Source organism: Medicago truncatula, chromosome 8, assembly GCF_003473485.1.
Source record: "Medicago truncatula cultivar Jemalong A17 chromosome 8, MtrunA17r5.0-ANR, whole genome shotgun sequence".
In the NCBI taxonomy this organism is placed as follows: Eukaryota; Viridiplantae; Streptophyta; class Magnoliopsida; order Fabales; family Fabaceae; genus Medicago; species Medicago truncatula.
Genome location: NC_053049.1, coordinates 16,220,661 through 16,242,925, shown reverse-complemented (window position 1 = coordinate 16,242,925; position 22,265 = coordinate 16,220,661). Strand labels below are relative to the sequence as shown.

Sequence of the window (22,265 nt, the reverse complement as noted above, 5' to 3'; positions counted from 1 at the left end):
TCAATAAACCATCTGTGGTGCCTTCAATTTTTATTGAAATACTCTACATTTTATACATTGACCACCTATGAAAGTGGTCCTTAGAATTTGTCTGTCATTTGTTAGTTTATTCATCAAAGCTTGAGATTAGTCATATTACCATCAGTAGTAATCTGCTCATCTTGGAAGAGCTAAATCAAGAAAACTATGCTTACAACAAATATCTTTTAATGTTGGATACATTTTTATTTTTGTGGAGTGAAGGAACATACAAAATAGGAGTAACATTATTTATATAAATTAGAAAATTTCAGCCTTGTTATTCATTAGTTCATGAGAATGAGATTCATTCAGCCTTGTGAACATATATGTTTTGAAGTACTCCATGAAGTGCTTCCTAATGGAGGAGATGGAGGGGGTCGTAAATTAACTGTGGTACATCCTACACAGACGATTCCATCTTCTTCATCTTCTATTTCTGGAGAGACATCTGATACAGGGGATTCTGACATGTCATAAGAGGAATCTGACCGTGCTGGGGAGCAGTCTCTTAGTACCATGCTGCATGTGCTGCCTTCTACTATATGAGTTAATGCACTAACCACCTATACTCAATATAACAACAAATTAACACCATATCTAAATATTCACATTTGTGAAATTAATTGGTTGTGAATAGAATACAGTATAATTTTAAGGAAAATAAATGCCATGTTCTATAATTCAAGTCAGTATTTTATCCAATGTAGGATATTTTCAATACTACCCCTCTGGTCCAATGGAAGTACGTCTAGTGGTCCAATTGCTACTCACCTATCATATTTGTCTTATTTTTGTACTCAATGGAGCCAAGCTGTATACCTACACGTACCTTTTTCTGTGTTGAATCAGACACCCTATTTTTAAATTTTAGATTCTTAGGTTTGGATCATAGTACATGTTTTTAGGGATAATTAGGCAATGATACTAAGTTAGTAATTTTAACTCATACCCAAATAAAGGAGTGTTTACATGTTGGTTTTAGTGCTAAAGGCTTGGTTGGGTGGTCTATGGTCCAAAAGGTCTATATTTATTTCTTGTAAAATTCTTCTACCGAAAGTAATCTTATTCGATATGCATCATTAAATATGAATATCTCTTTCAGCCGGTGAAACACACATCCTTCGTTTAAGTTTCAAAAGTAACAACCAAATATTGAAATTGATATAGTTAGAATAATTTGATGTAGTTATTATGGTTTAAAATTGAAGTAAATTGTTTTTCTTTTGAGTGAAATTGAAGTAATTTGTTGTTTACTAAGAAACTCACTGATATATAGACTTACAGTATCCATTGATAATCGCTTTTGAGGATCCCTTGTGAGACATTTTTCTGCTAAACGAATCATCCAAAAAAGCTGATGACAATCATAGGTATCCATCATCCTTTCATCAATTAGATCTGGATAGTTCCTTTCCTTCAGTAGTGGCCTGGCCTGAAAATTAAGCAAGAGATAAATTTTTTGAAAGGAACATGCAAATTGCAATGAATTTAATGTGACACTTATTCACTTTCTAACATCGACACTTCATATTGAAGACGTGTCTGATGCCGAGACGGTACTGACACATGTGGTTACATTTAATCATTTTCATTTTCTTAAATTATTACTAGTGTCTACATGTCGGTACAAATGTCATGTCATTTGTCTATGCTTTAGAGCGTATTCTCCATCAATATATCAATGGAAAAGATTATGATTGCAACATCACATTGAATATATGTATCAGTAAAAAACCAACTCATAGTATTTTGATTGAGGAGAGTAATGGAACAAAAATATATGCTATATTCATTCATTAAAAGTGCTAGTTTGATGAAGATTGTTACCCATCCCACAAGACTTTTGTGTCCAATTCTTTTGTCTGTGGTCCTCATTCCTGTTATTAACTGAAGAAGCACTACTCCAAAGGAATACACATCTGACTTGGTTGACACTTTACCAGATTCTGCATATTCTGGTGCCATATACCCTAATGTTCCAACAACATCTGTTGAGTACACTGAGTCCATTTGTTCAGTCCTAGCCAGACCAAAATCTCCAATCTGATAAATTTATTAGAAAAAAATATTGTTTAGGGTAGTAAATAATATTGTTATATTTAACCATAGGCACATGTTTAGACTAGGATCCTACACAAGTCATGTTAAGTATCAAGCATCATAATATAGTTGAATGAGTTCTCAACCTTTCAATAGCATATGCTTTTAAAAGATTATATCAATGATATAGTATTTCAAATTCAATTATTAGTCTCTAAATCTCTGTACTGCATTACCATTGCTTCAAAATCATGTGTAACAAGGATGTTACTTGGTCTCATATCTCTGTGTATGATGTTATTCTCATGCAAATACAACAAGCCTTTTGCAGCCCCAATTGCCACTTTGATCCTGGCTGCCCAATTAAGAGGTTTCCTAGAGTGTTCTGCATGAAAGTACAATGTAGAAAGAGTTAGCATATCCTAAATGTAATAATCATAACTTGATTGTTATATATTGTCACCGTAAAAAGTTTTACACATGCATCCTATCATATCTTACCATTATTCCACATTGTTATACAAAGTTCCTAAATTATCTCCACAAATATCTAACTGGTAAAATGTGGTTGGATGCATGTCTAAAATATTTTTATACTAAGAGTTTGATGACAATAACTGTTATTCATTGCAAGAACTATTTCAAAGTTCATTTTTCTCTTACGCGATAAATGTTGATCAAGTGAGCCATTGCAAACAAATTCATATACAAGAAATCTGTTCTTTCCCTCCGAACAAGATCCTAGCAGCATGACCACATTTTCATGTATTGCTTTGTTGAGTGCATTAACTTCAGATTTGAATTCTTTCTCTCCTTGGAGGCTTGCAAATTTATGTTTCTTAACAGCAATCTTGAGTCCTTGCATCTTTCCCCAATAAACCGAACCGAATCCGCCTTCTGACAAATAGTTCTTGGGAGAAAAACCATGTGTTGCTTCATGCAGCTCCCCGTATGTGAATTCTTTCATCAATTCAAATTTTGGCCTTCTGTTATCACACACTGAGCAAACAGAATTTTTAAAATTTTCAACGATCTGATACGTTTTATGGTTTCTGATATGTTCAAATGTTGTATCTTTGTGACGCATTTCAAGAACACTTGTCTTTTGACTATCAGGAGTTGGTAATAGGCAATAGCCTCTTGCCATATCTAGATCTTTATCTTCAGGTGTTTGTATTATTTGACAATGAAGTTGATGACAAACAATCTTCGTTAGATTAGAGCTCGATTTGGAGCGGAAAACAGCGTTTGTCATGCTCCACAAACTTGGCGAGGATTCAGAACCTGATTGATGATTTTAATCACATTGGTTACAAACAAGGAAATTAAGATTGTACAAGTTTTCATTGATATAAACCTTTTGATCAAAGGACTGACTCTAACTCCGATGATATATTGACGACTTAAATATGTTTTTAGTCCCTGCATATATAGCGTTTCCTATTTTAGTCCGTCCAAAGAAATTGCGAGCTTTTGATATTTAAGGATTGAAAACTCAACAAAAATCCTGGACAGACTAAAAGCAGGAGACATAATATATGTAGGGATTAAAAACAAATTTATGCTTATATCAATTTTGGGATTGGAAATGAAGAATATGAATATTGGTTAGTTTCCTTACTTTTTACTGAACTTGCATCATCATATCTTCTGAAAGAAATCTTTTCTTTTCTTGGCCCTCTCAAGTGCTTAATGGAGTTATCACTTTTCATTACTAGCAAAGCACAAGAGAGACTTTGCATGAAATCCTTCTTATATTTCTTCATGTCTCTGCATGTTATACATAAATCCCCACGACTCATTAAGATACAAAGGCATTTTGATTGATCATTAAATATGTGTGAAATCCTCATTGAAAATAAATGTTTAAAAGAGTTGGAGCAGTGACCTATCAATTATAACTGATGTTGCATTCAAACGGATGGCGGCATTTATAGCATGCTCTGGTATTTTGCCTGGAATCACTTCTATCAAGAACTGAATCTGAGTAATTTCATTCATGAAAAGGATTCCGTTAGGCAATTTATCAAAATCTGAACAAAACTAATAAATTATACAATTTACTATAGTCTTGCTATAAAATATACGACAACAATCAAACTTCACCTCACCGGATGAGGTTGGTCCACGAATCAAACGATGTCATATATTCTAAGATATATTTTTCTAGTCACATTCTTTAATCTTTATACATATATCTATGGAAAGGAAAAATGATGGATCATCTAACTCGAAGTTATTAATACCTTGTGTGTTTCACAGTGCTCAGAAATTTTCCTTATGCATGCATTATTATACAACTTTTCTTTCTTCTTGGCAACCTCTTCCTCAACAATATTTTGGTCAGTCCCAAATATTGCACCTAAAGACCAGGTCAAACATGTCTATAAGAAATTTTTCAGCAAAACCAAAGTGTGAAGTCTATAATCTTAATTTTCTCTATCAAAAAAAAAGCTGAAAAAATGTAATAAAAGATCAAGAGAAATTTGGAAAGAAGGAAAATTCAATAAAAGTAAAACTATATTATAAATGTAAGTTTGGACCCTCACGAAATCTAGCACTAGTAGGACTATTTACTTGGCGAAGAATTGCAACAAGTGTAAGGTTATCTCCATTCTCAAGTGAAAAACCATTGAGGGCCCATCTAAGAGCTCTAGCACTGAAATTTATAGATGCATGGTGGATCACCACTACCCTTTGTGATTCATGAGACATGATCAACTCTACTTGGTTTAATGTTCAAATAGGATTTGTTACTTGCTTTTGTTTCTTTGTTTGTTTCTTTTTCTCTAATGTAACTTGTTGATGATGTCTTTGGTTGGTTTATATTCATGAAAATTGGGAGAACCAGGGGTATATCTAGTTGGGGACTAATCTTTTATGATACCAAAATCTATTTAAAGAAGTGTTCGAGAGATTCTCTTCGACATGAGTCTTGGAAGATATCTTCGGGTGAAAGTTAAGACTAATTCTTTAAAATACTGAGATCTATTTAAAGACATAACATCTTTAAATATATATTCTTTTGCATACATGATTTGATATCAAACCTCAGATTATATACTTACCTTAGTTATCTGTCAATTGTGTCACACTATGTTGATTTTAACTTGATGCCAAAAAAATTAGAAGTATTCAAAACAAAAAAAATTGCAAAATCCAAAAAAGACAACTATATGAAGATTCACAAGAATATGAATAATAAATTTCTGAATAAGATGTGTATAGGCCAAAATCAGAAACTAAGACAAAAATAAGAATTAAGAAAAAAAGTATATTAACCTTCAGAATCAATTATAATTTTTTTTTCCCGGAATCTATTGTTATTTTTTCAGAAATGATATTTAAATATCTATTTTGCGACAACTTTTGCGACAACTTTCTCTCTCATACTCACATTACTTTTTACTTTATCTCTCTATTATTTTGGTTTTCTTGCAAATACACTATTTTTTCTTTGTAAATTATAGTTGTTCCAAAAATTATTAATCAAATGATTGTTCAAATAACACTTCTCATTATTTTTATTAACTGTCAAATGGTGCTGATTCCAGGAGGAGTGTGTTGCATTACCTTGTGAAATTTCTATACTTCCCTAATGTTTGACAGTTCATTAGTAAGAACTAGCGAAAAGATGGGCGCTCACGTGCCCGTCTTTCTGCTCTTTTTATTGTGATAAAGTTTAAAATTATGGACGGTGTTTTTTTTATAAAATTTTAATTTTGATTAAAAGTAAAAATATAAATGTTTTTTTATCTTTTAAATTATAGCAAATCAAACAAACCATGATTATATTTTTTTTATAGAAAAACTAACCATGATTATCTATTTCAATAAAACCAACAATATAATAAAGAAATATAATCTAAATTTTTATTTTTTTTAATGACACCAAGAACAATTTTTATTATATAAAAAGTTGTTGTTTAAGTATATTGGGATAATAAAAAAGTAAGTATAGATACACTCATTTAATTTGTTACATTTTTAAATGATAAAGGAAAAAATTGAACAATTGTGTTTGTTACATTTTTATTTTAATATTTAAATTTATTCTTATCTATTTGTCATGTGTTATTTGTATTGAAAATTGAGGATATTTTTTGAAAAAGAAAAAGTCAACCCAAAAGAGTTGAAAAAGTTTATTTTAAACAAACTTTTTAAATAAGAAATATTGTTTTTGAGACAAGTATTTTCTTACTTACAAAATTGTTTTCAAAGACACATCAAACGTCAAATGATGCTGTCTTCGTGAGCTTGACTTAGTTGGCAAGGACAATTTATAATATATGAAAGGTCTCGGATTCAAACCCAACAAAAAAATTCAAATACTGTTGCTTTAACAAGAACCAACTCCCTTTGATTTAATGAACCAAATAATGTGTATTAGCTTTTCTTAGGTTGTGTAAAAAAATGTTATTTTTAGCAAAGTAATGGATAATAGTAAATTCATTCAATAACTAAACAATGCATATAATTCATGAAACAATGAAAGTTTTATATCACCATTTTTTGCGAGGAACGTTCACTATCAAAAATCAAACCTCTAACCAAAATTTAAAGAACTCAATCTATCAATTATTTTTTAAAGAATCATAATCTATCAATTATGTTACACTATATTGACACTTTGCGTTATTGTATCAAATTTTTATTTTATCTAATCTTTTACTCTACTTTAAATATGCACCAAATTTAAATCCATTCATATCTTTTTTTTTTTTGTTTTACATTGTATGTTGTTTGTTGCAGTCTGTTTTCGTGTTTTCTGTTTTCTATTTTGTTTTTCTTCCGAGAGTTTTGGCTTAGTCCCCCTGTTCTTGTAAATATTTTTTTTTCATTTTTTTAATAAAATTTTAGAGTGGCGGCATAGGATGGAGGTTTTCTGAGGTGCCAACCTAGTTGAAATGTCAGTGTTTTCTCCTAATGCCTGTCCTTACTCCTTGCTTAGAAAAAAAAAAAAAAATTGTCTGTTGTTGTCTTTAAAAAGAAAAACATTGTCTGTTGTTGCTTTGTAATTTTCTGCAACTTAACAGACAATACATTTGGTTCATCTGGCTTACCAAAAATAAAAAATATATTTGGTTTATCTGGATATTTCTTTCTTTTTATCATACTTTGTAGAAGTGATTAAATATGTTTTAAAAGACTTCACTTATTGAAAATTTATAGGGTTTAATTCGGAATTTAGGAAAATTTATAGGGTCTGAATTCAATTTTAACAAAATGTTTTATAAAATATCTTCATTTTGAAAATTTCTCAAGTTTATCATCCAACCAATAAATTATAGAAGAATATGAATTATTCTTTCATTACCCCAAAATATTAATCTATCTAAACAAATTCATATTTAAAAGTTCAAAGTAGAAAGTAATGGAAATAGCGAAAGAACAAATCAACGAATGTCGAGTTCGAGTATGCTTCATTTAAGCCAAACTCCATTTACTCCATTTAGGGTTTGGATGCAAGACATGTATGGTAAAAAAATATCTAACGGTTGAGATTTTAAATTAAAAAACAAATATTTGTTTGATAAAAATACATAATAATAACAAACAAATCATGTTCCCTTCTTCTCTCATATCGCAACAACCTTTTATTGTTTTTTAATTTAAAATCTCAACCGTTAGATATTTTTTTGTCACATGTCTTGCATCCAAACCCTAAATGGATTAAATTGAGCTTAGCCTAAATGGAGCATGCCCGAACTCACAAATGTCAGTATCATTGATAAAAATTCAACTCATTTTTTATAAAGATATGATTTCAAATCTTGCTATTAATATAAAGATATTAATCGATAAACTTTAAGTAACTTTATAAACACCTTTTTTACGAGACTTTATAAACACTCTTTAAATCTTAAAACTTTCTACGACTCTAATGAACTTTGAATATCAACCTCATCTAAACTTTATTTCTCATAAAAAAACTATATGACTAAACAATGTAAACAACTAAACATTACGATGTATTTACCGGTGATATTGGTACAAGTTCACGCTTATGAACCGTCTTGAACGAGAAACCATAAAAGGCTTTAAAAAAAAAAAACTATAAAAAGAATTGATGAATAGTTCCACTTTTAAGAGAAAGGTTCATTTTTCTTAATTATATCGATATACTACATTGGAAGATGCTTCATTCTATTTCATTTCGTTCGGCACCCATATAAAATATTCAAATGTAAGCACAAGGGGACAAAAACTAAAGTTGTTTGGCACAAACAAAGACAAGATACATGTCACAAATTGATCTAATGTTTTTTCCTCTTTCAATAAAAAGTTACATTCAATATGATGCAAAGATGTGAACAGATATTTGAGAATTCCCCAAAAATGATAAGAAACAAAATAATGTAGTATTTAGTTGCCTAAAAAAAAAGAGAGAGAATGTATTTAGTCGACATTTTAGTAGATATGCAAAACATATAGGTACTATTATGGATATTTAATTACTTGAGAGCTTTTAACTTGGTCATTGAAATAAAAACAGACTTAACTACTCTTTTTGCCCATTATATATGTGTGTGTGTGATTTAATAAAAATTAATTACACATCTATGTTTTTTAATGTTTTGATTTAATTAAGGGGATTTCCACGGTACACCTGCAAATTAAGGTGTACCGATACTCCTACTTTAAAAATCTTTAAATTAACTATTATTTTTATGGAATAAAGAGCTATTTGTTGATATTTATATTTTAGAAAATGTCATTTCATAAGAAAAAATATCATTTCATTGTTTATCAAAATCATATTAATTTTGTTCACATTTTATTGTAAAAAATAATCAAAATTCTCTATTATAAGTACTAAAAATTCAGAAAAATTAAATTTTATTTCGTCGACGTTTTTGGTAAATAAGATTTAATTATCACAATTATAGGTGATAGAAAACAATTTTTCTCTTCAAATAATAACACATTTAACTATTAATTTATTGATTTGGTGTACCAATACACTCAAATCTTTGGGTGTATCATAGAATTTGCCTTTGATTAATACCCACGTTAGCATAATGATAACCAAACAACATCACTAAAAATTGGCAACTCAACACAGTTGGAGAAAAATGAAGGATTTGGATTCTCACCATTGAAAGTACGCTTTTTTTATGTTATAATGAGTACGGAGATTACAACACTGAAAATGGACAAATGTAAATAAAATTTCAAAATCGTCTGAGAAAAGTATGAGATCAAAATTAAATTAAGCCAATAATTATTTTTTTGGTTAAATTAAAAATTTAACCCTTAAAATGAATTTTTATCAAATCAATGTTTAGGTTTTGAGTACCAATAAATATAGTTCATCATATTAAACTTCACAGTCTATTTAAAAAGTCTCCCAACTATTATTGCCATCTCAACACTAACTATGGCACATTATCAAAATTATTTCACGTTTGAAAAAAATCTTTTGTGTCACTCTTAAACTTCCTTTAATAACTATATCTATTTTTTTTACTTCTCTCACTTTTAATATACACCCATACAAGCTAGTGTACACACACAAACACACACCGTATTTCTGTATGGTCGATCCTTCATTTAGCTTTTTTAAATATTTTTTCACCACACATAGAGTTCCACAAACATTTTACTATGGTCACAAACATAAACAATTAGAGTTTAGATACACATGTTTGTAACCATAGAAGAATGTTTTGGGTTCCATGCAAAACCCACATGCCTTGTGTCACCTTTTCTTGTCGCATATGATGTCCACAAATGTTGTGTTCAAATAGCATAGCTCAACAAAAAAATGTATAGCCTTTTATGTAAAGAGTTTTATTTTGGCCTAAGAGTGAAATTTTTCATTTATTGGTGCGTATAAACCTTGCAATGTTTCACATGTTTACAAATTAAATAAACACCTATACATTAGTAACATTCTATATAAAGTCAAATGTACATTTTACAAGTACAAACGTGTAACAAGATCTGCTTATAGTACACAATATGTTCCCATGTTTCCTGAAAGCATCACAGAGATTCTAATGAAATTATATAATTGGTCTATGCACACAATCAGTTACATATTTAGGAAAAGTGATGAAAATAGTTGCAACAGTCCATGGATCATCCAATCTCGTAGGAGTACTCGGGATGCATATATCGAACAGATGTTGGGGGGTGAAGAAAGTAGCACCCCTAAAACTATCTTTCATAATCTTGCAAGCCCAAAAAACTATATTTCTGGAACCCACCTTTAGGGTGACTGAAGGTGGTTTGCTTTGTGTGAAGTAACTTATTTCCAGATTCATCTGTACATGTCTCAAGACCGCAAGAATGACAAAAGGATTCCAAATCTGATTCCTGTGATGGTTGAAAATAGAATATAGGAAGAATGAATTTGCATTTAAGACTGACATAACAAAACCAATCTACAACTTAGATCAATATATTGAGGAAGAAACTTTTGAAAAAAATTAATGTTAGACTGATATATCCCATCGTTAACCTTGAACGATTACAAACAAAGTTGAAAAGGTAGGCTTTGTTTGGTTTGAGAAAACGTCCTCTGTTTTCATTTCATATATTTTTTTTTTTAATGGCAAAACTGCCACTTGTTTTCATTATGTTTTCTATTTTCAAAAAAGTAGATACCTATTTCGCCCCTAAAATTGTAGTAGGACTATATAGACATTTTTATCTACATTAACAATATTCCAAATCTCCAAAATTACAAAATGATGTTAGAGATGCATTTAAATTTAAGTGGATAATGTCACAGATACATTTAATAACAAATTCAAACAAAGGGACAAATCTACTTAATATTTTGCAATTCTATGGTCATTTTGGTAAATTGACAATGTAGGGGACTATGTTGATATGATCCTACGATTTCAAAGACCAAATTGGATATTTACTCATTTTCAAAGATTTGCACTAGAAACAAAAAAATGAAAACAGATCTCATAATTTAAGTACCACATTGAGACTTCATGTTTGTTTACAGGGGAACATAAATGACTCACTCTTGGTATCCATCCGTTTAATGCAATTAACTAACTACAAATGCATTTAGTAATAATCTATATGACATATAGCAACAATGTTCACATGTTTCTATAGACTTGGTAGAAGAAAACATAGTTCATACCTCTATCATCAGGTGTTTTGAGAGCTTGAACAGAGGATATGGATGAAGTTTGTAGCCACCAAAATTTATGTAAGATAAAGCCAGTGAACGAACCTATAAGTATACACAAGCAAAACCATTAACTTTCATTAAATGTAGGGAATAAAAGTTCTTAAAAGCATCTACATATTTGCAAATAAAGTTATACATCTCCCAAGAACTATAAGAAATATTTCCTCCGGAACACAGGTAAAAGTAGTAAAACCACATATTAAGTTTATTTATCATTATGTATTTCACAAATACAAGAAATAACCACAACATGCCTTCTGTAATAAGTGAACAAGCCACCACAAGCAAGAATAGAATTCTATAAAATAAACAACTGGACATTGAGACAGTTTTTCTTTATGCCATCTTTTTATTATTTTCTTCAGAAATCCGAAATATTTGATAATATTTTATTTTGGCAAGCTCTATCACAACTAACATAAGTGTCTATGTCATAAGATAAGTCCAAATAAGCTATAAATAAGCTTTATTAAATACACCCTTAATGGGAATATAGAATGAGCATAATAGATGATAGAATGGCATAACCTAGTAGCTAAGACATTTCTTTTGAGTTGACATATGGGAAAAATAAGACCAGAAGGGAAAATTTACAGTGCAACGATCATGATTATAATATAACTTTCACTGTCTTTCACCAGCATTTCATCTTTTATAGATCTTTTCTTGTTTTAGCCATCATGAACATACCTTTTAAGGTATTCTTTATGATGGTTACTACAATGACAAAAGATGCTTCATTTGAAGATAATTCAATACATATAAAAGAAAGTAACAGGCACAAGTGAAATAGGCATGCGACAAAGCCAGACATGATAAAATGAGAACAGAATATTAGGAAATGAATGCAATCTCTGGTTACAGTAATTACTTCATTGATATAAGGTTCCATAATGCAGTACTGCAGATATGATGCTTCGGCTGCTACAGTATGGAAGAAATCGATATAATTACCCATTCGGAACGAGCTGAAAAGAAAAAATAATATCTGTAATTAGCAAACATTCAGTTTTAATATATTATATATGAGAAACAGGCTAATGAGAAAACCAACGAAAAAATCCATTCGATTGAATTTCTAAAGTAAAAAATTTAAATATATAGGAGAAAGGCTACCGTACGATTCTCCTAGCAAAGCGCATTTCTTTTGACTTCAATATTGAAGTTGATACATGACTAAACCATAAAGAAAGTGGTTCACCCTGTGGATCAGAAACCACCACATTACATGGCTGGAATTAATAAACATAAAGAAGAAAAACTAATTAATCATATAAAAGAAAGGAATTACCATTGGTTTGCTGTGAGAACCAAGATTTAAAAGCACATATAATGAATGGAACTCGGCTTCATTCTCATGAACATCATTTGAATTTCGATTTGCTTCGTATAGATTGAATAAAGAAGACAGTGTCTTTGTGAGCTGCTCCATGTTGAGATGATGCGTTGATGCAATATTCGGATCACCCATAGAACCCCAGAGCTTGTGATGTGATATAACGTGAAATTTCACCTGCGTGATTAAATATACTTACTGCTAAACTTATTACTTTAGTCTGAATAATGAAACCTTCATACATGTAAGAAATTTGAAATAACATTCTGTTTTTCATCTTAAGGTTTGGAATTAGAGCCTATCACAAATTTGTTAATAGGACACCCACATTTGTCCATTATCCAAATGTCTATTTAGTCATGGGCATAAGGAGTGGAAAATGTAGCCACCTTCAGTGCAGCCTCTATCATCCTCACTGTACTAGCGATGAAATCCCCCATCTGCTAGTGATATCGCCAAACCTGTCCTTATAAAGCTTGGACAATCCTCACCCCTTGAGCTAGCTTTTGGGATAGATTTAGGTCTAGCCAAATTTTAAGATTGTATCAGAACCTTTCCTAGATCTGTTTTTAGACCACTCTAATTTGCACACGCTTGTCTTGGGAGACATTTGCTCACCACTGGGAAAATGAGTACAGTCAAAACTATCCTCTCTTTGGCAGCACACATTGGCAAGTAGTTACAATTTGATGATAAACGTACATTTTTGCATGGAGAATTGGTGGAGCACGTTTGTCTGGTGATTCCAAAAGAATGTAATTCCACTGATGGAGAAAATAAGGTGGTTAGACCAAGGAAGGTCTTATATGGCCTCAAGCAGTCTCCTCAATCTTGGGGACTATTCAGATTTGTATGATTGGGAGTAAATCAACGTAATTACCACTAACATGAATACTCTATCTAGTGCCATATGTTGATTGTCGAAACACAATTTTTACTCTCAGCACAAGTTTCAACCCATATCCCCCAATAAATCCCTTCCTATCAGTGCATTTTTTCAACGAGTACCATGCAAACCAATTTAGGTGTTCTTTACATCATAACAGAAAAGTAACTGGATAAGCCAGTTAGGAGCATTTTGAACAGTTATTTAAAGTATATTTGGCCTTGCTTAATGGCATAAACACTTATATTAGTGCTTGAATACACTTACAAAACTAATATATTACATGTCCATAAGTTATTTTAAGCTAATCTCAATAAGTTCCCTAAAATAGCCTATCACCAAGAGGTTAACCAAACTCTCTAGAATAGCTTATGGAGTACAAACTTAATTAAACTGCTATCCTTAACAAACCCCTCCAAGACTTCGGCTACTTCATTAAAAAATGGGTTTGAAGAGGAAAGGCAATCAGACCTCCTAACCACAGTTTGAAAACATTCCAAAGGCTAATTTTTCTACCTAGAAGAAAATTGATGGAAAAATCCTACTTGTTCTTGAGCAATCCATTGACACTGAGACAGTTGACGTCTTTCAATCTGATAAGCACCCAAGCATCTGGAAATTCAACCTCAAGTATCTCATACCACTTGATGTACGATTTAGGCACCCGTAATATCCAAATCATTATATACTCCACCAAGCATCCCATACTACCATATGAGGGAGGCACTCTAATATCCATGTCCCTACCGTAATACCACATCTGAGAGCTGACCAGTGGTAGAAGTCCCCACAGATGCACTCTACGAAGCTTCACTCGACCAATTTTCTGATCAGTCCCATCGTTGGTAGTCCATTTCGAGAGCACAAAAACCATATATCTAATAATACCAAATGATAGGAACTCGATCAAATTATTGAGAAATATGGTGTTTACGGATTATAAAAACTATTACAAACCCTGAACCTGAATATTCGAGAGACCACGACTCTCCTCAATTCTTATCTTACCAATTACCTAACCCTCTTCATCTGACCGTTATTAGTATTTATAAGCAGCATGCCTTATTTCACCTGACTAACTCCCTAATTAACCCACTAACTATAGGTTATCTATCAAACTCACACAATTTTTTGTTCTAGAACTTTTGATTATCAGTCTTGTATATCAAAAGGGATGGCTAACAAATTACACACAGAGCATCAAAAACTATAAGGATGTATACAGAACCAACCCATAGCAAGCACCACACAGTACACATTGATTTGATCAACCTATCCACCCAGGTTCATAAGAAACAGGAGAAGTAATTAGATCTCTGGTTCATGCAGGAATTGTGATTGGAGCTAATAATAGTATGCATCAAAGATCAGTTTAATGATAGATATCCATCTAATGTGTTAAGTAATATTTATGCATCTAAATAGAGCCTAAATTTTTGTTTTTTGAAGAAGCTAAACTAGCCCACTGAAATTGGCACCAGAGAGAATCGAACATGAGACGCTGAGAGGAGCACACTCTAAGGTCCCAAGCCAACGCAAGTGGGTTTAAATAGACCATAGAAATTTACTTAAACTGATACATGGAAATCAAGTATCAGAAATGCAACTTAAATCATGTACCCTAACCCTAACACAGTTATAAGAGAAAAGTTCACGTTGATAAATGATGAAAAGAAGAAAGCATATAAATCAAAGATATCTAAATGAGAAAACTATACCATTCCCTCATACATGTAGATTGCTTTCTTGTTTACTATATTTTGCATAGTAAGATCTTGACGTATAGACCTTGTCCTATCAAAAATGAAGTCATGAACTACTTCGAACGGATGCTCCTTAGAATCCAGAAGGCCCAAAAGGTAATTTAAAGTATCCTCCAATACATTAAGAGGCCGCATATCAGATGCTTGAACATCTTTGATGGATATAGTTCTGCAAAACTGATACATGAAATGCAATAAGATAAGCTGTGAAACTAAAAGATATTGAACAACAGGAAGGGTGGCTCCGATAAATTCCACTAAAATACTACAACCACCAAGCAATGATTATACGGAATACGGAAAATATAAACTTATAGAAAAGGAGAAAAAGAAAGAAAAAAAAAAAACAGTGAAAAAGTGGAGTCACATGCTTTACAAAGTATATAACGTACTACACCCTGCTAATATATATATATAATCATGCTGCACCATTTTCGAGCCAACTCGATATTAAGCTAGACAGTAATTAACAATTCCTCCTTAGGATTTAGAACTGCGTAATCTGTTTATAGTTTACGTATCTTCCGCTGACACTTTAAGGATACAAAGACAGTTACTTGAATGTTATTTTTATCTCTTTCGAAATTTCAAAGTATAACCATTGAAATTTCAAAATTTATTGCTAAATAAATTTATCAAACTTGAACTGCATATTGAGCCACAATTTATAATTTCTTATGGGGATTATCAACACAGGTAGAAATGATAACACACTGGTATTATCAATTTAATCAAAAATAACATAAGAGAACAAATTTGATCTTACCTTCTTGACAGCAAGAACTGGGGATGATTTTCTGGGATTACCATTTAGCCTCTCAAAAACTGCCAAATCTCGAAGTTTCTCGCGCTGGATTCGCTCTCTTTCTGTAGACAAGGTGAAAATGTTTGAAAATAGACATTTCAAGTATATTGTATATGAACTCCTTATAAGGAACAGTAATAGTAACTGATAGTGCGTCACTCATGATTTACCACGCAGCATGCAGAAATATTTAGGTGACAATTCAACAAAGCTAAGAAAGATGACAACAACAAAGCCTTTAATCATTAAATAGAACTAACCATACAAATGAAATGACACCACTACTTTTGTCAAAAACCAAATCTTCAAACAGACTACTCGAGTATAAGTCATTTTTAATAGTTTCAATTGGAGTTTTGGTCTTCCTTGACCTTTAAGGGGTTTAACTGTTGGGTTATCATGGATCTGATTAACTCTTCATAGCGGTGCTATTGGTCTTCTCCTCACATTACCAAACCATTTTAGGTGTTATTTACAATTTTTTCCTCTCCAATATATTACTTATTAGTCTTTTCTATTCTTGTAAGTACACTAATTCATCATAACATCTTCATCTACGTGATATGTAGCATATGATTTTGTTTGTTTTTTATTTACCATCTAACAATACTTAATGAATTGGTTTGTCAGTAAATACATCAAAAAAGATTGAAAGGTAAAGGCTCAAAGTTCACCCTTGTTGTAGCCTTATAAGTGTAGGAAAATACTCTGAATCTAGTCATCTACCTTATTGCCGTGCACTAGTTTTAGTCTCATCATACATACCCTTGATTGCCTATATTGTACTTGTGTGGCAAATGTTTTCGTACTCTCTGATAAGCTTGAGCAGCACCCTCTGATTACAAATAACACCAAAACTCTCCATTTTATCCACCTACTTGAATCCTAGTGTTTACATAGTTCTCTACCTCTTTGCTGCTTTGTATGAGATAAATCAATTACATCTAAATTATGCAGCATATGCGATGCGAAGTATGTTCTCCAGTTTTCTTTGTCAAGCTAGTTAATCAGTGCACATTTTTCTCTACTTACAGCCTACTAATCTATCTTACTTTTACGTAAATGGAAAAGCGTGCAATTAAAAAAAAGTCGCTCCAAATTTCTACTTTAACTGAGTAGTGGCTGCGGTGCCAAGCCAGTTGGGATCGCTATTGCGATCCCTTCGCATGCCAATTTCCTTTTAAGCAAAAAGTATCCTTAAACTGCATCATCTAACAAGTAACAACCAATGTAATTAACATAAAGCAACTCTTCTCAGTCCTGAAGAGCATTTAGCCCTCAAAAACATACTCATCATACACTACAATAAATCACAAAAAAAAAAAAAAAAAAAAAAAAACTTTATGATATGAAGTCCAATATTGCAACTGTGGTAGCATTTAGATATGATTATAATAATCATACTAATTAACAAGTACGAAGAAATCATGAATTAATTTACCTGGGCACATATAAGAACAAGTTCCAAGTAAAACCCCAAAACTGGAATCATCATCATTGAAATCAGATGTAGATGCATTACTATTGTTGCCAGTGGTAGGAGGAGGAGTGACCCTTTGAGAAAAAGTTGAAACTTTGGATCGATGATGGGTAGCAGTAGAAGCATTCAAAGGGAATTTTTGGCGCCGTGATTGGGAAAACGAAGAACGAGGGTTCCCACTTCCACTCTCCATCGTCTCTCTTCTTTCTTCACCATTTTTTTCAACATCACTTTTTATCCTTCATTATTTTGTGGTTTTCTAGTTGCACACCCAATGTTTTCTTTGTTACACCCCTTAAACTCAATATTAAACAACAATTTCCCAAAATACCCTTAGCGTGATCCTACTTGAACTGAGAGTTTCCCTAAACATGCTTGAAACTAGTTTAGACAAAGATGCAAGAACTAGGTTTGAGTGAAATATACAAATTGAAAATGTACATGTACTACGTGATCTGAGCTTATACTTGAAATTGAGTTCACATCAATGTACTTGAACCAAGTTTGTGTAAGCTATCTGAATTGAGTTTGCATAAGATATATAAACTTAGAATCTATTTGTGGTATGTTGACATCTTGAATTGAGTTTGCATAAATGCATTTGAATTGAGTTTACGTAATATTTTAAAAAATGTAAATATGAAAACACAAAATCATTTAACATATGAAGAATGTTAGTGACACTTTATTTTAAACATTCTCTCTTACACTCACTCTTTTATTGGATAAAATTAATGTATGTTCCACCACTTTAAGTTGAATCCATTTTTAAAATGTGAGACCCACCTTGATTTAATTTATGTTTTGTTAAAAAACTTTAAAATGTGAGACCCACCTTAATTTCAAAATGTGGAACCCATTTACGGTTAAAAACAAATTTAACCCTTTTATCCACTCCGTTTTTTTCTCACTTCTGATATATAAGCGTGGCACAACAAACTGAACACGCTTAGATGCTTGGTAGAAGTCTTGATGCCTCCTCAAGACTCAATAGATATGACCCCTTCAACAATCATAGGAAATCAATTTTAGAGGTATTATAGTGTATATTTCGAGTTAAGATCTCTCCATTTATTAAAATAAATGGAGATTGTCATTATGAAAGAGATAGATACAAAAAATAGGTTGTGGGTCCTATTATTAAATGGGGCTTACTATCATTAATTATTTTTTAAAAAAAATTGTGTTTTTATCTCTCCAAATAGAAGAAACTAGTATGGAAACCCGTGCTAAGCACGGGCTAGAATTTCGTGATATTTAAAATATTAAGGGTGTGTTTGTTTCAAGTTTATCAAATTTATTTTTAGGAATAACATTCCTTGGAATATAAAGATGAGAATTTTATTCCAAGGAATTTAGGAAAAATATGTTTGGTTAGCTTTATAATATTCCTAGGAATCATAAAAATAGGGATTATAATAGGAAAATTATTTATGAATTTATTCTCATCTCCATGGGAACTTTATTCCCACCATTTTTCTTGGGAAATTTTTTCTATTCCCAGGAACATTTTATACCCGGGAATAAAATTTAGTAAACTTGTAACAAACATAGGTATATACATTCCTATCATTTTATTCCCGGAAATCAACAATTATAACTTGAAACAAACACACCCTAAGTAAAAAGATTTGATATCATTATCATTTGTCTAGTTGTTCTCTGTGCAATGGGTCAATCCATGCCAGTGTTGGCTCCCTCGTAAGGCCCAACAATGATATCATAGCTCAGATCGACTCTGTGGAGAAGCAGAATTGGTTTATGGTGGTAGATCTCATATGCAGAGAGTCTCGTACTTGAGGGAGAAATGTTAATGTGTCAAGTGCGAGTTAAAGTCACATTGGATGTAAGAGTAGATGTTGAGTAACATATAAGTGTTATGATCCATATACCTAATTTCATAAGGTTTGGGGTGAAGATGTGTTGTCAAACTCACGTGTATTGTTCTCTTTGTTTAATGTGATTATCAAACTCGATGCAGAATCTCCCGAAAGTCACAAATAAATTGTCTTTTAATTTTTTGATGTCGTTTGTTTGCATTTTTTATCTTAAAATTTAGTTTTTAAATGTCATTGTTTTTCATCTGAATTTTTTTCATTCAACCTCTATTAATTTAAATTCATCAACTTTTGGACTTTGACGGCAAGTGGCAATGGAAAATTGCAGATGTGTTATGCTGAGTTCACAAAATAAATGTTTATTAGACATTTAAAATTATGTGGCATTTCTTAATTGACTCAATTTTTTTTATTAAAATAATTACCCAAAAATCTCCAACTCCTTTAACAAACTCATAAAATCACCGATAACTCACACTACTCTCTATACTCTCACGAACATAACGCACAATAATTATTTTTTTCCTTATCTTCTTTCATGTTCAAATTCCTTTTTCAAATCTGTTACTTTTCCTTCTAATTTCCTTTTTGTCTTCACATAAAAGAAAGGAATATAAAACTCTCTTCATGAAACAATCACCAACCAACCTTCTGGAACATGGTGTTCCTCCGCTTGACCTTATTTTACTATGTCACGTGATTACGAACATGAATAGTTGCCCACTTGGTTAAGAAATATTAGTGTGTCTAGTGTGAGTCAAAGTTCTATGTTAGGATGGGATATATGGTAAATTTTAAACAACATATAAGTGAGATGACATATATATCTGATGCCTTAAGGTTTAGGACACATATTTGATATTAGTCAGACATGTGTGGTTTTTCTCAGTCTAATATGGTGATCAAACTTAGACTATGATCCCTCGAAGGTTCCAAAATTAGGATGAAGTGTTATGTCAGCTTTTGAATGTCATTTGTTTAATTTTTCTTTATCATAAAATTTAGTTGTTTCATGTCACTCTCTTACATTTTTTTTTGTTCAACTTTCATTATTTCAAATTCCTTGACTTTTGTCTTTGGTGGAATCTGAAATGGAAAAAAAGATGTATTATGTTGAGTTGACAAAATATATGCTTAGTAGAAATTTGAAAATGAAGTGTATTTTTTAATTGAGTTAAACCCCAAAATCTCAAAATTCTTCAACAAACCTACAAATTACCAATAACTCACTTTATTTCCTATACTCTCATGGTTAAAATACACACTCCTTTTTTTTTTCCTTACCATTTCTTTCATGTCAAAATTTCTTTTTAAAATACACCCACCTTTTTTTTTTTTTTATCATGTTATGCATCAATATGACCTTATATGACCATGTCACCATCATACAAATGCAGTCGTCGCACACTTCAGAGAGAGATATTAATGTTTCATATGTAATTAAAGCTTCACATTGGATAAAAAAGTAGACGATGAGAAAAATATAAGTGAAATGACCCATATACCTAATGCCTTTAGATTTTGAATAAAAATATGGTGTGAATCTCACTTTTATGGTTGATTTTACCCTACTGTGATTATACAACCCAGTTTAGACTCCCCCGAAAGTCTAAACATTATGATGGGTGGTTTTGTTAGTTTTGGATATCTTTTATTTATTTATTTTTTAAAATTTTAGTTTTTGGATGTCATTCGTTTTGATGCTATTTTTTTATTCAACATCTATTATTTTAAATTACTTAACTTTTTATCTTTGGTGGGATCTGACAATGGAAAATTGTAGATTTGTTATGCTGAATTGACAAAATACATGTCCATTACACATTTTAAGTTAATATGTAGTGTCGATCTCACTTGTGTGATTGCTCTTAACCTAATATGATGAATCAACTTAGTGTAGACATCCTCTGTGGTCCCAACAATATAAACAATAATTTTATTAATGTTTGAATGTCATTTTTTTTTATATTGAAATTTAGTTTTTGGATCTCATTCTCTTTCATGCTGTTTTTTTATTCAATCTTTATTATTTGAAAATGTGTTATGCTAAGTTGACAAAATACATGTTTATTATACATTTAAAATGATGTGATATTTTTATAATTAAGGCTAAATTTTTGGTAATGTAGTTACCCAAAAATCTTCAAATCCTTCAACAAACTCATATAATTACTGACAACTCAGCCTATTCCATTTACTCTCATGGTCAAAACACACTACATATATTCTCCCTTATCGTTTCTCTCCTGTTCAAATTCCTTTTTCATATTCATTCTTTTTCTTCATTTCTCTCTTTCCATGAAAGAAATGAACTTAAATATCCATTCATGAAACCACTTAAACTAACCTATTTAACATGTTGTGACTTTATTTAACCTGATTTGACTATATCACATAATTACAGACACAAATAGTCGCACACTTGATTAAGAGTTGTCAAGTGTGAGTTACCACTCTACATTGACCCAAAAACGGAAGCATGAGAGTTAGGAAGATTAATATTGTCCCTAAAATGACTATTCATGTTACAAACATGTTTAGAATTTGTGCTGATATAGTTCGGATTATATAATTTGAACTGTTTTACCTTGAAAAAGGGTGTTTAGGGAGTTTCTGGATTGTGTAATCCGGAAAAATCATCTAACGCACCCTATTTTTTGAAGTTTCCGGATTACAAAATCCGGAAAAACCTGTAACTCCATTTTTCACCCCATAACAAAGGAAAACACCATTCTGGATTATGAAATCGAGAAACTCAAGGGAATTTTTGAAAAAAAAAATAGGGCGCGCGAGGAAACCCACAGGGTGGGAAAAGTAATAGTCAAAACTATTTTGTTAGTTTGTGGATATCATTTGTTTAAATTTTTCATCGTAAATTTTAGTTATTGGATTTCATCTATCAACCAAGACCACGTCAAGTGAAAATGGGAGGA

The 22,265-nt window shown here is 31.5% G+C and overlaps 2 protein-coding genes across 2 annotated transcripts; both read right to left on the bottom strand.

Moving 5' to 3' along the window:
* Positions 1-73: 73 nt before the first annotated feature.
* LOC11426110 (serine/threonine-protein kinase BIK1) lies at positions 74-4,777 on the bottom strand. The gene is made up of 9 exons (XM_003628036.4): positions 4,611-4,777; positions 4,308-4,423; positions 3,950-4,044; positions 3,683-3,831; positions 2,725-3,345; positions 2,298-2,446; positions 1,849-2,064; positions 1,304-1,453; positions 74-584 (listed from the first exon to the last, which is right to left on the bottom strand). The coding sequence occupies exons 1-9, from the start codon at positions 4,774-4,776 to the stop codon at positions 330-332; spliced, it is 1,917 nt and encodes a 638-aa protein (XP_003628084.3). The 5' UTR covers position 4,777; the 3' UTR covers positions 74-329.
* A 5,081-nt stretch (positions 4,778-9,858) lies between these two features.
* On the bottom strand, positions 9,859-17,740 carry LOC11411805 (SAC3 family protein C). The gene is made up of 8 exons (XM_003628037.4): positions 17,456-17,740; positions 15,976-16,076; positions 15,165-15,386; positions 12,516-12,737; positions 12,341-12,426; positions 12,096-12,192; positions 11,174-11,266; positions 9,859-10,383 (listed from the first exon to the last, which is right to left on the bottom strand). The coding sequence occupies exons 1-8, from the start codon at positions 17,685-17,687 to the stop codon at positions 10,225-10,227; spliced, it is 1,212 nt and encodes a 403-aa protein (XP_003628085.1). The 5' UTR covers positions 17,688-17,740; the 3' UTR covers positions 9,859-10,224.
* Positions 17,741-22,265: the final 4,525 nt, after the last annotated feature.

What these genes read in the sequence shown, in the direction of transcription:
- LOC11426110 (XM_003628036.4), bottom strand. Translation starts at nt 4,776, where the DNA reads ATGTCTCATGAATCACAAAGGGTAGTGGTGATCCACCATGCATCTATA. An exon ending in ACATCAGTTATAATTGATAG is followed by an intron (nt 3,832 to 3,949) that starts GTCACTGCTCCA and finishes TATAACATGCAG; the next exon opens with AGACATGAAGAAATATAAGA. An exon ending in ACTTGATCAACATTTATCGC is followed by an intron (nt 2,447 to 2,724) that starts GTAAGAGAAAAA and finishes ACTTTCATGCAG; the next exon opens with AACACTCTAGGAAACCTCTT.
- LOC11411805 (XM_003628037.4), bottom strand. Translation starts at nt 17,687, where the DNA reads ATGGAGAGTGGAAGTGGGAACCCTCGTTCTTCGTTTTCCCAATCACGG. An exon ending in TTTGCTAGGAGAATCGTACG is followed by an intron (nt 12,193 to 12,340) that starts GTAGCCTTTCTC and finishes TTTTCTTTTCAG; the next exon opens with CTCGTTCCGAATGGGTAATT. An exon ending in CAAAACACCTGATGATAGAG is followed by an intron (nt 10,384 to 11,173) that starts GTATGAACTATG and finishes CAACCATCACAG; the next exon opens with GAATCAGATTTGGAATCCTT.